Source organism: Scyliorhinus canicula, chromosome 28, assembly GCF_902713615.1.
Source record: "Scyliorhinus canicula chromosome 28, sScyCan1.1, whole genome shotgun sequence".
In the NCBI taxonomy this organism is placed as follows: Eukaryota; Metazoa; Chordata; class Chondrichthyes; order Carcharhiniformes; family Scyliorhinidae; genus Scyliorhinus; species Scyliorhinus canicula.
Window position 1 is genome coordinate 112,061 of NC_052173.1, and position 15,890 is coordinate 127,950.

General features: G+C 48.9%; 1 protein-coding gene across 3 annotated transcripts in view; it reads right to left on the reverse strand.

The window, feature by feature from the left end:
* LOC119958190 (tensin-2-like) overlaps window positions 1–15,890 on the reverse strand; it is a 381,277-nt gene that overhangs the window by 22,040 nt on the left and 343,347 nt on the right. For all 3 annotated transcript variants that reach the window (XM_038786559.1, XM_038786558.1, XM_038786557.1), the window contains 5 exons: window positions 14,109–14,875; window positions 13,427–13,513; window positions 7,601–7,732; window positions 6,525–6,617; window positions 1,208–1,285 (listed from right to left, as the gene is read on the reverse strand). In XM_038786559.1, the coding sequence (XP_038642487.1) occupies window positions 1,208–1,285; window positions 6,525–6,617; window positions 7,601–7,732; window positions 13,427–13,513; window positions 14,109–14,875 (1,157 nt within the window). The remainder of the gene's footprint in view (window positions 1–1,207; window positions 1,286–6,524; window positions 6,618–7,600; window positions 7,733–13,426; window positions 13,514–14,108; window positions 14,876–15,890) is intronic.

Here is a 15,890-nt window from a genome sequence, read left to right on the forward strand (position 1 = left end):
AGAAGTCTTACAACACCAGGTTAAAGTCCAACAGGTTTGTTTCAAACACGAGCTTTCGGAGCGCGGCTCCTTCTTCAGGTGAAAATTCAGGATTCACCTGAAGAAGGAGCCGTGCTCCGAAAGCTCGTGTTTGAAACAAACCTGTTGGACTTTAACCTGGTGGTGTAAGACTTCTTACTGTGCTCACCCCAGTCCAACGCCGGCATCTCCACATCATTTCTGCTCATAGGCCTGATAAGAAATAGGAGTCGGCCATTCAACACCTCGAGCATGCTTCTCCATTCAAAATGATCATGGCTGATATTCTAGCTCAGTGCCACTTTCCCGCCCACTCCACATATCCTTTTATTCCCTTTGTGTCCAAAACTTTACCAATCGCAGTTTTGAATATACCCAGTGACTGAGCATCCGCAACACTCTGGGATTCCAAAAGATTCACAACCCTCTGAGTGAAGACATTTCTCCTCACCTCGATCTAAAATGGACGACCCCATTATTCATATTCATAGAATCCCTACAGTGCAGAAGGAGGCCACTCTGCCCATCGAGTCTGCACCGATGCCCTAAAAGAGCACCCTACCTAGACCCACTCCCCGATCCTATCCCCATAACCCAGCCAACCTTTTGGACACTTAAGGACAATTTAGCATGGCCAATCCACCTAACCTGCACATCTTTGGACTGTGGGAGGAAACCGGAGCACCCGGAGGAAACCCACGCAGACACGGGGAGAACGTGCAGACTCGGCACAGACAGTGACCCAAGCCGGGAATCGAACCCGGGACCCTGGAGCTGTGAGGCAGCAGTGCTAACCACTGTGCCAGCGTGCCACCCGAAATATTCTGAGGCTGTATGCCCCCCCCCCCTCACAGAACAACCCCCTCACACCCCAGGAGAGCAACTCTTCTCATTCCAGATGGTCGAGTGTCCGACAATTTTGTGTTGGCTGCGCCTTCCTCACTTCCTCAACGCTCTCCCGTTGACAAAAGTCTGATTTTCCCGTCTCTACCTGACGAGAGGTCAGATTGCTCGGTGTGACCATTAAGTGGTGTCTCTAAAGCACCCCATACCTGAATCTCCACGAATGTTCTCCAAGTATTTAATTCCTGTCCTACACCCCCCCCACCCCCCACCCCCAACAACCCCCTGCCCCTCCCATTCCTTAACAAAAAGCCAATCGTGTGTTTGGTTTTGTGGGATGTGTTACCTTTGTCTGGAATTTTCAGCTTGTAAGGCAGGGAGATGGGAGTAATGGAGTGTTGATACACCAGGGCTGACAGACTTCCTGTGTGTGACATAAACACAAAGGCCAGTTAGTTCTCAAACCAACAATCATTCTGCAGAAGTATCTGAAGACTCATAGAACAGTACAGCACAGAACAGGCCCGTCGGCCCTCGATGTTGTGCCGAGCATTGTCCGAAACCAAGATCAAGCTATCCCACTCCCTGTCATTCTGGTGTGCTCCATGTGCCTATCCAATAACCGCTTGAAAGTTCCTAAAGTGTCCGACTCCACTATCACAGCAGGCAGTCCATTCCACACCCTAACCACTCTGGGATTCCAAAAGATTCACAACCCTCTGAGTGAAGACATTTCTCCTCACCTCGATCTAAAATGGCCGACTCCATTATTCATATTCATAGAATCCCAACAGTGCAGAAGGAGGCCACTCTGCCCATCGAGTCTGCACCGATGCCCTAAAAGAGCACCCTACCTAGACCCACTCCCCGATCCTATCCCCATAACTCCCCTTGTAACAGCTACATCCACCCGAGGAAATAGTCTCTGAACGTCCACTCTATCTAGCCCCCTCATCATCTTATAAACCTCTATTAAGTCGCCTCTCATCCTCCTCCGCTCCAAAGAGTAAAGCACTAGCTCCCTCAACCTTTCCTCATAAGACCTATCCTGTAAACCAGGCAGCATCCTGGTAAATCTCCTTTGCACCCTTTCCAATGCTTCCACATCCTTCCTATAGTGAGGTGACCAGAACTGCACACAATACTCCAAATGTGGTCTCACCAGGGTCATGTACAGTTGCAGCATAATCCCGCGGCTCTTAAACTCAAGCCCCCTGTTAATAAACGCTGACACAGTATAGGCCTTCTTCACACTTATCAGGGTTAAACTCCATCTGCCATTTTTCGGCCCAGCTCTGCATCCTCTCAATGTCTCTTTGCAGCCTACAACAGCCCTCCACCTCATCCACTACTCCACCAATCTTGGAGTCATCAGCAAATTTACTGACCCACCCTTCAGCTCCCTCCTCCAAGTCATTGATAAAAATCACAAATAGCAGAAGACCCAGCACTGATCCCTGTGGTACACCGCTGGTAACTGGTCTCCAGTCTGAAAATTTTCCATCCTCCACCACCCTCTGTCTTCTATGTGATAGCCAATTACTTATCCAATTGGCCAAATTTCCCTCTATCCCACACCTCCTTACTTTCTTCATGAGCCGACCATGGGGAACCTTATCAAACACCTTACTAAAATCCATGTATATGACATCAACTGCTCTACCTTCATCTACACACTTAGTTACCTCCTCAAAGAATTCAATCAAATTTGTGAGGCATGACTTACCCTTCATGAATTTGTGTTGACTATCCTGGATTAAGCTGCATCTTTCCAAATGGTCATAAATCCTTCAGGACCTTTTCCATTAACTTACCGACCACCGATGTAAGACTATCCTATAATTATCAGAGTCATTCCTATTCCCTTTCTTGGACAGAGGAACAACATTCGCCACTCTCCAGTCCTCTGGCACTATCCCCGTGGACAGTGAGGACCCAAAGATCAAAGCCAAAGGCTCTGCAATCTCATCCCTTGCCTCCCAAAGAATCCTTGGATATATCCCATCTGGCCCTGGGGACTTGTCGACCCTCCTACTTCTTCTGACTCCATGCACAAGTTCCCACTACTGTCCTTGACCGGCCCTACCCTCACCCAGGTCATTATTTTATTTCTCACATAAGAGTAAAAAGCCTTGGGGTTTTACTTGATCCAACCCGCCAAGGACTTCTCATGCCCCCTCCTACCTCTCCTAAGCCCTTTTTTTTAGCTCATTCCTTGCTACCTTGTAACCCTCAAGCGACACAACTGAACCTTGTTTTCTCATCCTTACATACTCTTCCTTTTTCCTCTTGACAAGACATTCAACCTCTTTTGTGAACCATGGTTCCCTCACCCGGCCATTTCCTCCCTGCCTGACAGGGACATACCTATCAAGGACATGCAGTATTTGTTCCTTGAACAAGCTCCACTTTTCATTTGTACCTTTCCCTGACAGTTTCTGTTCCCATTTTATGCTCCCTAATTCTTGCTTAATAGCATCATAATTACCCCTCCCCCAATTATAAACCTTGCCCTGCCGTATGGCCCTATCCCTCTCCATTGCAATAATGAAAGACACCAAATTGTGGTCACTATCTCCAAAGTGCTCTCCCACAAACAAATCTAACACTTGGCCCGGTTCATTACCAAATCCAATGTGGCCCCCCCTCTTGTCGGCCTATCCGCATATTGTGTCAGGAAACCCTCCTGCACATACTGTACAAAAACTGCCCCATCCAAACTGTTCGACCTATAGAGGTTCCAATCAATATTTGGAAAGTTAAAGTCACCCATGACAACTACCCTGAGACCTCCACACCTATCCATAATCTGTTTTGCAATTTCTTCGTCCACATCTCTATTACTATTTGGGGGCTGATAGAAAACTCCTAAACAGCGTGACCGCTCCTTTCCTATTTCTAACTTCAGCCCATATTACCTCAGTAGGCAGATCCCCTTCGAACTGCCTTTCTGCAGCCGTTAAACTATCCTTGAGTAACAATGCTATTCCTCCACCTCTTTTACCACCTTCCCTACTCTTACTGACACATCTATACCCCGGAACTTCCAACAACCATTCCTGTCCCTGTTCTAACCATGTCTCCGTAATGGCCACAACATCGTAGTCCCAAGTACCAATCCACGCTCCGAGTTCACCTACCTTATTCCGGATGCTCCTTGCATTGAAGTAGACACACTTCAACCCACCTTTCTGTCTGCTGGTACACTCCTCCGACCTTGATACCCTCCTCAGTACCTCACTACTCTCAACACTGGCTTCTGGACTACAGCTCGTTTTCCCACCCCTCTGACAAATTAGTTTAAACCCCCCAAAGAGCTGTAGCAAATTTCCCTCCCAGGATATTGGTGCCCCTCTGGTTCAGGTGCAAACCATCCTGTGCAAACAGGTCCCACCTTTCCCAGAATGTGCTCCTATTATCCATGTAACTGAAACCCTCCCTCCTACACCATCCCTGCAGCCATGTGTTTATCTGCACTCTCTCTCTGTTCCTCACCTCACTAGCACGTGGCACCGGCAACTAACCAGAGATGACAACATGGTTTGTCCTGGCTCTCAGCTTCCACCCTAGCTCCATAAATTCCTGTTTTAAATCCCCATCCCTTCTCTTACCTATGTCGTTGGTACCGATGTGTACCACGACTTGTGACTGTTCCCCCTCCCCCTTAAGGATTCTGGAAACACAGTCTGAGACGTCATGGACCCTGGCACCCGGGAGGCAACATACATCTGTGAGTCTCTTTCGCTGCCACAGAACTGTCAATCTGTCCGTCTAACTAACTCACTTTTTAAAAAATGTGAAAGCTTGCATTTATATAAATCTTGCATTTATATAGCACCTCAGAACATCACAAAAACATCCCCATGACCAGAACTAGGCCTGTAAATTTTCAGACACTCACGGATAAATCTAATTGGAGAATGTGGGACCCGCTCCCAATGGGAATGGGGAGAATGCAGGACTCGCTCCCACTGGGAGTGGGGCAAATGTGTGACCCATTCCCACTGGGAATGGGGAGAATGCAGGATTCGCTCCCACTGGGAGTGGGATGAATGTGACTCTCACTCCCACAGGGAGTGGGAAGAATGTGGGACCTGCTCCCACAGGGAGTGGGGAGAATGTGGAACTCGCTCTCACAGGTATGGGGAGAATGCGGAGGAATAGATGAGATGAAAGTGTGGAGCTCAATATGAAATTGATCTGTTTCTGTGTTGGTTTATATATTGTAATACAACATTATACATACAAACATATGAATTAGGAGGAGGAATAGGCCACTCAACCCCTTGAGCCTGTTCCGCCATTCAATGAGATCATGGCTGATCTGATTGTAACCTCAACCCAACATTCCTGCTGACTCCCAATAAGTTTTCACCCCCCTTGTTAGTCAAGAATCTATCCAGCTCTGCCTTAAAAATATCCATTGACCCTCTCTCCACCGCTCTCTGGGCAAGAGATTTCCAAAAGCTACCAACCGTCTCGACAGAAAATTTCCCCTGAACTCATCTTAAATGGGAGACCCCTGATTTTTAAACCGTGTCCCCAGTTCTAGCCCCCCATATGGAGAAAACATCCGAAACAGATTATTTCTCAAGTGTAGTAATTGGTTCAACAACCGAAGGTGACCAGCAATGATGCAGCAATTAAAGTCAGGAATGCTCACCATGTGGGAACTGAAGGGCACAGAGATTGGAATAGGGTTTGAACCCTGGCTGCTCTAATGTGGAACTTTTCTGTTGTGTCTGCTCCACTTTTTGAACACTTTTTTCATGGTACAGTGATAGAACATAGAACATAGAACATAGAACGATACAGCGCAGTACAGGCCCTTCGGCCCTCGATGTTGCACCGACATGGAAAAAAAAAACTAAAGGCCATCTAACCTACACTATGCCCTTATCATCCATATGCTTATCCAATAAATTTTTAAATGCCCTCAATGTTGGCGAGTTCACTACTGTTGCAGGTAGGGCATTCCACGGCCTCACCACTCTTTGCGTAAAAAACCCACCTCTGACCTCTGTCCTATATCTATTACCCCTCAATTTAAGGCTATGTCCCCTCGTGCTAGCCACCTCCATCCGCGGGAGAAGGCTCTCGCAGTCCACCCTATCTAACCCTCTGATCATTTTGTATGCCTCTATTAAGTCACCTCTTAACCTTCTTCTCTCTAACGAAAACAACCTCAAGTCCATCAGCCTTTCCTCATAAGATTTTCCCTCCATACCAGGCAACATCCTGGTAAATCTCCTCTGCACCCGTTCCAAAGCTTCCACGTCCTTCCTATAATGAGGCGACCAGAACTGTACGCAATACTCCAAATGCGGCCGTACCAGAGTTTGGTACAGCTGCATCATGACCTCATGGCTCCGGAACTCAATCCCTCTACCAATAAAGGCCAACACACCATAGGCCTTCTTCACAACCCTATCAACCTGGGTGGCAACTTTCAGGGATCTATGTACATGGACACCGAGATCCCTCTGCTCATCCACACTACCAAGAATTTTACCATTAGCCAAATATTCCGCATTCCTGTTATTCTTTCCAATGGACAGGCAGCGCTGTGCCTGGTCACCAGTGAATGGATTCAGCGCACTGAGGATTTCATACCCGATGTTACCGGCCGCATCCAGCATTGTAAAGAAAAGGGAGTAACCTACCAAAGTGAGGCTCATTCTGACAACCTTTGATCTTCACACCTTTCGAGCCTGTCTCGATGAGGAAATGTCTGACCAGCAGCTCGTTGGGATCGCCTGTGATGACAATGTGGAGAATCAGGACCACCAGTGCATCAGAGAGAGATTTGTACAGACAAAGGAGGCCACTCCACCCATCTAAACCCCCCCTTCACCCAGACCCCCCCACCCTCCCAGCCCCAGCCCCAGCATCCCAGTCGCCCAAAATGAGCTGCCTTTTATATTCCAGTGACCAACTGAAAAACCTGGAGCGGAGCGCAGGATCGGACACAGCAATTATAAAAGCTCAGGAGACCCAACAACGTGATTCAAATGGAGGTTTAGTTAGAACCAAAAGTAAAGGCTGCAATGCAGCGTACAGCATATAGGTCCCAACCGGGACTACCGATCGTGCCGGTCCCAATCCAGGCCGGCTTTTAAGGGTTGGTTCTCTGAGCCCCAGCTGATTAACCTCTACCATTAGTAGGGGAGTCTTCCACGAGTCTTATGGGGAGATCAAAGAGGTCATCCCCATGGGCCTCGTGAGGATTATTACATCAATGTTACCTCACTTCTGCCCCGCGGGAGGTTTCAATCCCAGCCCCAGACCAGCAATGTGACTCGTCCCCTTCCTTGGAGCCAATTACTGTCAAATTCCGACTATTTCAGTGCCCCAGGAGTCATTCATTCCCAGGAGGGCCCTCTCATCCCCACCAGTCTGGCCTGGCACTGAATCCCACCTCTGTGCCCGTGTCATGATGCCACCTCGATTCCATTGGTCAGATTTTCAGTTTGGTGGGTTGAGTTGTCCAATCGGTAGTGAAAGTGAGGGAGCCAGTACAGCCCATCTAGTCTATACTGACTCTCTATGGAGAATCTAAACCGTCCCATTCCCCTCCCCTCCTTAGCCCCTGGAAGTTTATTTCCTTCAAATGAGGCGCAATTTCGATATGGAGCCTGGCAGTGGAATGGCAGCTACTGGCTTCAAGTCAGGATGGCAGCTGCAGTCTAAACACACCTAAAACATCAACACCCAGAGACAGATTAACACTGAAACATACCTTTAGTGCTGTGTGAGCTGAGGTTCGCAGGAGGTGTTACCACCTTAAGGGCAAGGCCATATGCCCCCTGGAACGAATTGCTGTCTCGAATCAAAAAGGAGCCCGGCTCGCGATCTTTCAGAAGGGCAATCGCTGTGGGAGAGATTAATTAGATCATGGAGATTTTAAAATTCTGCGTCACCATTTTAAGCTTTGGTTGGCCAACCAGAGAGTGATCTGATCAGATCAGGAAAATGGAGAACGTTATAAAGCTTCCCCCTTCTCCCACTCACACGCCCGTCAACCGCAACAACCCCCACCCACAACCTGCCCTCTCAAGAAGAGGCCATTGAGCCTCTCGAGGCAGTTCTGTCATTCAATGAGATTATTGCTGATGTGGCCTATCTACATGTACCCATCTTTGCCCCATATCCCTGAATATCTTTGGATTACAAAAATCTTTCAGCCTCAAAATTAAAACTAACAATTGATCCAGCACAATGGCCGTTTGTGGAAGAGAGTTCCAAACATTTGTTTTGTAGAAACATTTCCTAATTTCACTCCTGAAAGGTCTGGCTCTCATTTGCCTTATTTTTTTTAATAAACATTTTATTGAGGTATTTTTTGGTTTTACAACAAAATAAACAATGTACATGAGTCTATAAACATAGTGCAAAAAGCCTGCTTCCTCCCTTACAGGTCCCACCTTTATTAACCCCCTACTCTAAGCTAAACTAAACCCCCCCCCCCCCCCCCCCCCCCCCGCCCCACCGCTGACGATTAATTTTCCGCCAAGAAGTCGACGAACGGCTGCCACCTCCGGCCGAACCCGAACATTGACCCTCTCAGGGCGAGCTTGATTTTCTCCAGAGAAAGCTAGCCGTGTCTGATAGCCAGGTCTGCCTCGTCGGGGGTTTTGAGTCCCTCCAAGCTAATAGTATCCGTCTCCGGGCTACCAGGGAAGCAAAGGCCAGAACGTCTGCCTCTTTCTCCTCCTGGATTCCCGGGTCTTCCGACACCCCGAAAATCGCCACCTCTGAACTCGGTGCCACCCTTGTTTTTAACACCGTGGACGTGACATCTGCAAACTCCTGCCAGAATCCCCTAAGCTTCGGACATGTCCAGAACATGTGGACATGGTTCGCTGGTCCCCCCGCACATTTCGCGCACCTGTCTTCCACCCCAAAGAACCTGCTCATCCGGGCCAATGTCATGTGAGCCCGGTGAACGACCTTAAACTGTATCAGGCTGAGCCTGGCACATGATGTGGACATGTTGACTCTGCTCAACGCATCCGCCCAGAGACCATCCTCTATCTCTCCTCCCAACCCCTCCTCCCACTTGCGCTTCAACTCACCAGTCTACGTCTCCTCTGACCCCATAAGTTCCTTGTAAATGTCAGAGGCACTCCCTTCTCCTACCCACCCTCTGGAAACTACCTTGTCCAGAATCCCCCTTAGCGGTAGGAGCGGGAAGGTTGACACCTGTCTACGTAGGAAGTCCCACACCTGCAGGTACCTGAATTTGTTTCCCCTCGCCAACCCAAACTTCTCCTCCAGCACCCTCATACTCGGAAAGCTCCCCTCGATAAACATATCCCCCATCCTCTCAATCCCTGCTCTCCGCCATATCCGGAACCCCCCATCCATCCTTCCCAGGGCAAACCGGTGATTATTACAGATTGGGGACCAGACCGATACTCCCTCTGCTCCCACATGTCTCCTCCATTGCCCCCAGACTCTCAGGGCCGCCACCACCACTGGACTGGCGGAGTACCGTGCCGGCGGGAACGGCAAAGGCGCAGTTACCAATGCCCCTAAACTGGTGCCCTTGCATGAAGCCGCCTCCATACGCACCCACATCGACCCCTCCCCCACCCACTTCCTGATCATGGCTATACAGTAGTCCCCCGTTATACCGCGCTCCGCAATACCGCGGGGGAGCTTATGGACCCCAACTGTCAGTTGTGTCAATTTCAGCGGCCGGCTCACTTTGATCCGGAGAGGGAAGCTGCTCTCTCACTGAAACAATCAGCCGGCCGCTGAAATTGACACTGCCCGCTGCTCTCTCCCTCCAATCCAACTTTTAAGTTTTAATGTTTCTGATTGGAGGGAGAGAGCAGCCGGCAGTGTCAATTTCAGCGGCCGGCTGATTGTTTCAGTGAGAGCAGCTTCCCTCTCCGGATCAAAGTGAGCCGGCCGCTGAAATTGACACTGTTTTAATTAGATCCACGATGGGGGTTTTAAATTTATTTAAAAATCTATGCTAGCGCTTCCCATTGTGAGTCTACGGGGGTCTGACCTCTCCCCCCGCCCCCCGTAGACTCTCAATGGGAAGCGCTAGCATAGATTTTTAAATAAATTTAAAACCCCCATCGTGGATATCCGCGGCTCGGTTGCAACGCGGGTGGCTGTCTTGGACCCCAACACCCGCATTATAAAGGGGGACTACTGTATTAGCCGCCCAGTAATAGTTGCTCAAATTTGGCAGCGCCAGCCCGCCCTCTCCCCGACTCTGCTCAAGCATTACCTTGCTTACTCGTGGGGTCTTGCCCGCCCAAACAAAGCCAGAGATCTCATTTGCCTTCTTAACCAGGGAAAACTGCTTCTCTCCATCTTCCCTGTTATCCTCATAAATCTATCGCAGGGAATCTAACGCTGCTTTATGTAATTTCTATGTCAATCTTGTGATTACGGGTATCATTCTGGGCCCGATATTCCAGCGCCCCCCCACGCGGTGTGTTTTCTGCCAGGGGCTACCAATGGGATCTTCTGCTCCCACAGATCTGTACGGTGCGCCTGTCTCACCGCTGGGGAATCCGCCGTTGGGGGCTGGGGGGGCGTGTTATCTTTGGCCTGACTGGAAGGTCCCGCCAGCGGGAAGGACCGGAAAATCCCGCAGCCTGAGTGCTCAAGTGGTGGAGAGGAAAACGGTTGCCATTGGAAGCACTAACGACAGCTGCTTTGAAAAAACAGAGAGGAGCGAGGAAGGTTGCGCTATAGGAAGGTTGGGTGTTGGAGCTTTGAGATGAATTGCCGATGAGGGAGCATAATGACATAAGTTTCTGTTGTTGTCTATGGCAGTGTGTTCAGAATGGCTTAATTCTCTTATCCTGTGGACACATACTGAATGGTCTGTTCCCATGGCTATTTTTGAAACAAGGACCCCAATGTTACGACAACAGGAAGTTACCGCTGAACACTGTGTACATTGAGTCTGACAAAAAAACTTTTTGAAATTGCCAAGCTGGTTAGGCTGCTGCTTGTGAGCACAGGCACTGATGCGTTATCTATGTTGGTCTAACATCGACTGCAACTGGATGCAGTAAAACGAGAAACAGGCTTCCGACACAGGAGATGGTCCAACGCTGTTTTATTGAACCTGCTGATTGCTGTACATAATCTGCTGTGGGCTGACACTCTATTAACCTAACGGATAACCTCCTATTGACTTGATCAGACTAGCTCTCTACCACATGGTGATGATGTGTTCAGTTACTAGTGGTGTACCGCAAGGATCTGTTTTGGGGCCACTGCTGTTTGTCATTTTTATAAATGACCTGGAAGAGGGTGTAGAAGGATGGGTTAGTAAATTTGCAGATGACACGAAGGTCGGTGGAGTTGTGGATAGTGCTGAAGGATGTTATAGGATACAGAGAGACATAGATAAGCTGCAGAGCTGGGCTGAGAGGTGGCAGATGGAGTTTAATGCGGAAAAGTGTGAGGTGGTTCACTTTGGAAGGAGTAACAGGAATGCAGAGTACTGGGCTAATGGCAAGATTCTTGGTAGTGTAGATGAACAGAGAGATCTCGGCATCCAGGTACATAAATCCCTGAAAGTTGCCACCCAGGTTAATAGGGCTGTTAAGAAGGCATATGGTGTGCTAGCCTTTATAAGCAGGGGGATTGAGTTTCGGAACCACAAGGTCATGCTGCAGCTGTACATAACTCTGGTGCGGCCACACCTGGAGTACTGCGTGCAGTTCTGGTCACCACATTATAGGAAGGATGTGGAAGCTTTGGAAAGGGTTCAGAGGAGATTTACTAGGATGTTGCCTGGTATGGAGGGAAGGTCTTACGAGGAAAGGCTCAGGGAATTGAGGTTGTTTTCGTTAGAGAGGAGAAGGCTGAGAGGTGACTTAATAGAGACATATAAGATAGTCAGAGGGTTAGATAGGGTGGACAGTGAGAGTCTTTTTCCTCGGATGGTGATGACCAACACGAGGGGACATAGCTTTAAATTGAGGGGTGAGAGATATAGGACAGATGTCAGAGGCAGTTTCTTTACTCAGAGAGTAGTAGGGGTGTGGAACGCCCTGCCTGCAATAGTAGTAGACTCGCCAACTTTAAGGGCATTTAAGTGGTCACTGGATAGACATATGGATGAAAATGGAATAGTGTAGGTCAGATAGGCTTCAGATGGTTTCACAGGTCGGCGCAACATCGAGGGCCGAAGGGCCCGTACTGCGCTGTAGTGTTCTATGTTCTATGTTCTATGTTCAATGGCCTGTGCACTGCGACTATCTCCCTGGCTGTGTCCTGTGAGAGAGGGAGACCCTTAATGCCCTGTGGGCTTTATAGTGGTGGTGTCCTGTCTGGTGATTGGTTGTTCTGTGTCGTGTGTGTTCATTGGTTATCCTGTGTGTCAATAATTGCCTGTCTGCATCTCATGATATACATGAGTGAATATTATGACAGGCACTTCAAAGAAAAACTCCAAAATGTGACCCAGAAGAAGGAGCCTGAATCAGGAGGCCCAAGAATGGGCTGTCGGCCTATGTGAAATTATTTGGCCTCCTTTCCTAAGGCTGCCCGCTTGGGTTAAATATGTCAGGCTGCTTGCCTCACCAGCAGCGACCCTGAGGTAAGAGCAGGGGAGGGGTGTCTGGAATTGAGAGAGGGTCTGGGCCGGCCTCTTGTACAAGGACCAAGCTGGGCGAGAACTGCAGCTCATTTTTAAAAAGCAACATTTTGCTGTCAGATGCCTTTCTAATGTAGGGGCCTGACACCTGTTTCAGGCAGTTGCCAAAGCCACCTGAAAAATGGGTCCACCCGATGAAGGTTTGGACATATTTTAGGCATCTCTTGGGGCACTGCAATGGGCCCTTATTGTGCCAGTTTTATGGGCAGATGTAATGAGCCACGTCTTTACCCCAATCGTTTCAGACCTCGAAGAGCCTGCATGATATGATATATCCCTCAGTGACATTATTGTGGGATTAGAGCGGGAAATCGGATATATTGGTCATTTTATAGTGGTTTGAAAATGTCTATACTGACAGGTGATGCCACCTCGATTCCATTGGCCCCTATCCAATAATTCCTCTGCAGATACTGGTAAATCTACCTCCATGTGATACAATTCAACATCGCTCTTTCCAAACTTGCCCTAAACTGTTTTTTTTTATTAATTGGATAGGATGGCAATTATTGTCAACCACATTGCTGTGGATCTGGAGTCACATATTGGCTTGACTAGATAAGGACTGCAGATTTCCTTCCCTAAAGGGTTTTTAAGGCAATGGTCATCATTTGCTGAATCTGCTGTGGTGTGTTTCGAACCCTGGTCCCAGAGGACTGAGTCCCTGGGTTATGAGTCCAGCGACAATGCCACTACCTCCCACATAAATCTCTCACTAGCAGCAGCAGAGAAGGATTTTCAATGAGATGTGGTCATCCACACATCCCCAATACTCCAAGAGCCTGGTCTCTGGTACACGTGAATTTGAAGGCTTATCCCTGAGCCAGGAATTCTGACTGACAGGATCTAGGAATACAGTATGTGGATCTGAGTCACTGTCAACTCTCCACCACAGAAAATAGTCTTCATTCAGACATGGCAGCTCACCTTGGTCTCTGGAGATGTTCGGTTTATACCAAAACTTGGAGGTGTCCTGTACAAACTTGGCACTTATGTAGTTTTCCGGATGTCCGTCTGCAGAGAAAAAGCAAATGGTCAGGTTAAGTTTGCTTGTGGTGCATTTTGCTTGTGCTTCAAAGAGTTTGTCCTCTCAGGAAGGGGGAAAGTGACAACCTGATGAAGGGTCTTGAAAATCCGCAAGGGGGTGTAACTTGGCATGCATGCCAAGGTGTACTCATCACCTCTGACCCAGTCAGAGGTCGCAGGGTCAGGGGAATCCCATGATTAGCATGATTTTTGGTGAGCTTGCTGAATCAGCTGGAAAGTCTCAACAGGATCACTCTGTAGCTGAGGTGGAGGGGAGAGGATACTGGTTCCTCCTGTCAGCTGCCCTTGCAGACTTCCCCACTCTGTATCGAGGGAACCATGTCAGAAACCTTTAGAAATGTCTGCCCATTATTGAAGGGGGCATGGTATGGGGTGTTGATATCGTGCCTGGGGCCTTTAATGGAACCACAACTGCCAGGTGATTTCCCAGTATGCTTGGGGGTTACTTTTCAGCTTCCCAACCAGCATCAGTAAAAGTTCATGACCCCTGACCGTTCGGCACTCCTGGCCCAATGGGATGTTACCCGGGTAACCTCGTGTGGGGAAAAACGTGACTGCTTACCTGCCAACGCCGGCACCGAGAAATCCAAAGTGCCGGGCGAGAATGTCACGTGATGTGCAGGACTTTCCCCGGGAGCCGGAACACCTCGCAGCGTGGGGGAGAACGACCTTCCGTTGGCCAATCCCTGGCTGGCAGACAGGCGTCGTTTCTCTGGCAACGGGGGTTGCTGGAGGCCCCGTGTGCTTCCCGACTGGTAGGTGAAGACTTCAGAAGGAGAGAAGGGCGTATAGTAGGGCGTGGAAACAGGGAAGGCTGGAGTCGGAGGGGCTTGGGAATCCGGACTTCCTTGGCAGGACTGTGGAGTGACCATATCTGCGAGCAGCAACGGATGCTTCATTGAAGGGCTAATAAAACAAGGGACACTGTGCGGTGGACATCTGACAAAGGTTGAACTCCCAGGCGTGTTGGTGATACAGTGATTTGGGAAGCTGTCTACTGCATAGCCTTTGAATATTGGGTTGCATGTTGAGGAAAGTCCATTGGCGCTCTTGTTTTGGTTCAGCTGCGTGTCGATGGTCAGTGCCTGCTGTGTGTTCCCTGTGTTCACGGGCCCAATGCTGCTGGCCTCCATCCCATTCACCTGCTGGCTTTTCGGCGATTGGTCTGCTGGGCTTCTCGGGCTCTCGTTTCTATGACAACCACTCTTCCCTGAGTTGGGAGAGACAGGGGGCTGAAGGTTCGCTTCTGTTTCAGGTGAGGTCCATTGTGGATCAGGAACCATCGATGGCTGGAGTGGTGATCCCTCTCCACCCTCTGCTGCCCCCGTGCTGTTGATGGTTTTATACATATAAACAAACATGAAAAGACATAAAAACCCATTGACCATTTCCGTTGCCACTGACTTCAACTTCTCTTTTGTTTGATGATGGGATCGCTGACAGTCATTGCTCATCCCTAATTGCCCTTGAGAAAAAATGGGGCTACCTTCTTGAAAAGTGAATGGTTTGCTCGTCCATTTCAGAGGGGGGCAGTTAAGAGTCAACAACATTGCTGTGGGCCTGGAGTCACATGTAGGCCAGATCGGGAAAGGACGGCAGATTTCCTTCCCTGAAGGACATTCATGAACCAGGTGGGTTTTTACAACAATCTATGATAGTTTAATCGGGTCACTCCTGTGACATAGGAAGTGCGGCAGCCAATTTGCACACAGCTCCCACAAACAATGTGCTCATGACCAGGTAAACTTTTTGTTAGTGATGTTCATTTAAGGGATAAATATTGGCCAGGACAATGGAGAGAACTCCCCTCTCTGCTTCTAACTTGTCCCAAGGGATCTTTAACATCCACCCGAGCAGACGGCTTAACACCTCATCCACTACACCTGTCCCACAATTTGATTCATGTCTGCCGTTTCAAGGTTAGCTCCGGTTCTCTTTCTCAAGAGTGGGTGTTACCTTGGTGACAATCCAGTCCAAAGCGATTCTGCAACAGAATTGTTGGGGCCTCTATTTCTTCCCCGACTATTTTCTGTACTGTAGTAGGTAGGTACTGTGAAACATAAGGCGGCTTTAACCAACTAACAGAGCCAGTTAAGAGACTAAATTTAGGGATGTAGGACCATGTGTATGTGCGTGTGAGCTTGTGCATGTGCTTGTATATGTGTGAACGTGCATGCCTGTGTGTGTGTGTGTGTGGGTATGTGCACGTATATATCTGTAGTGTGCATATGTGTGTTAGCGTGTGTGTCAGAGAGAGAGTGTGTGTTTGTGTGTGCATGTGAGAGAGAGAAATAGCGTGTATGTGTATGTGTAGGGCCAGTGCAGGAGTGCGTGGGCGTACGAG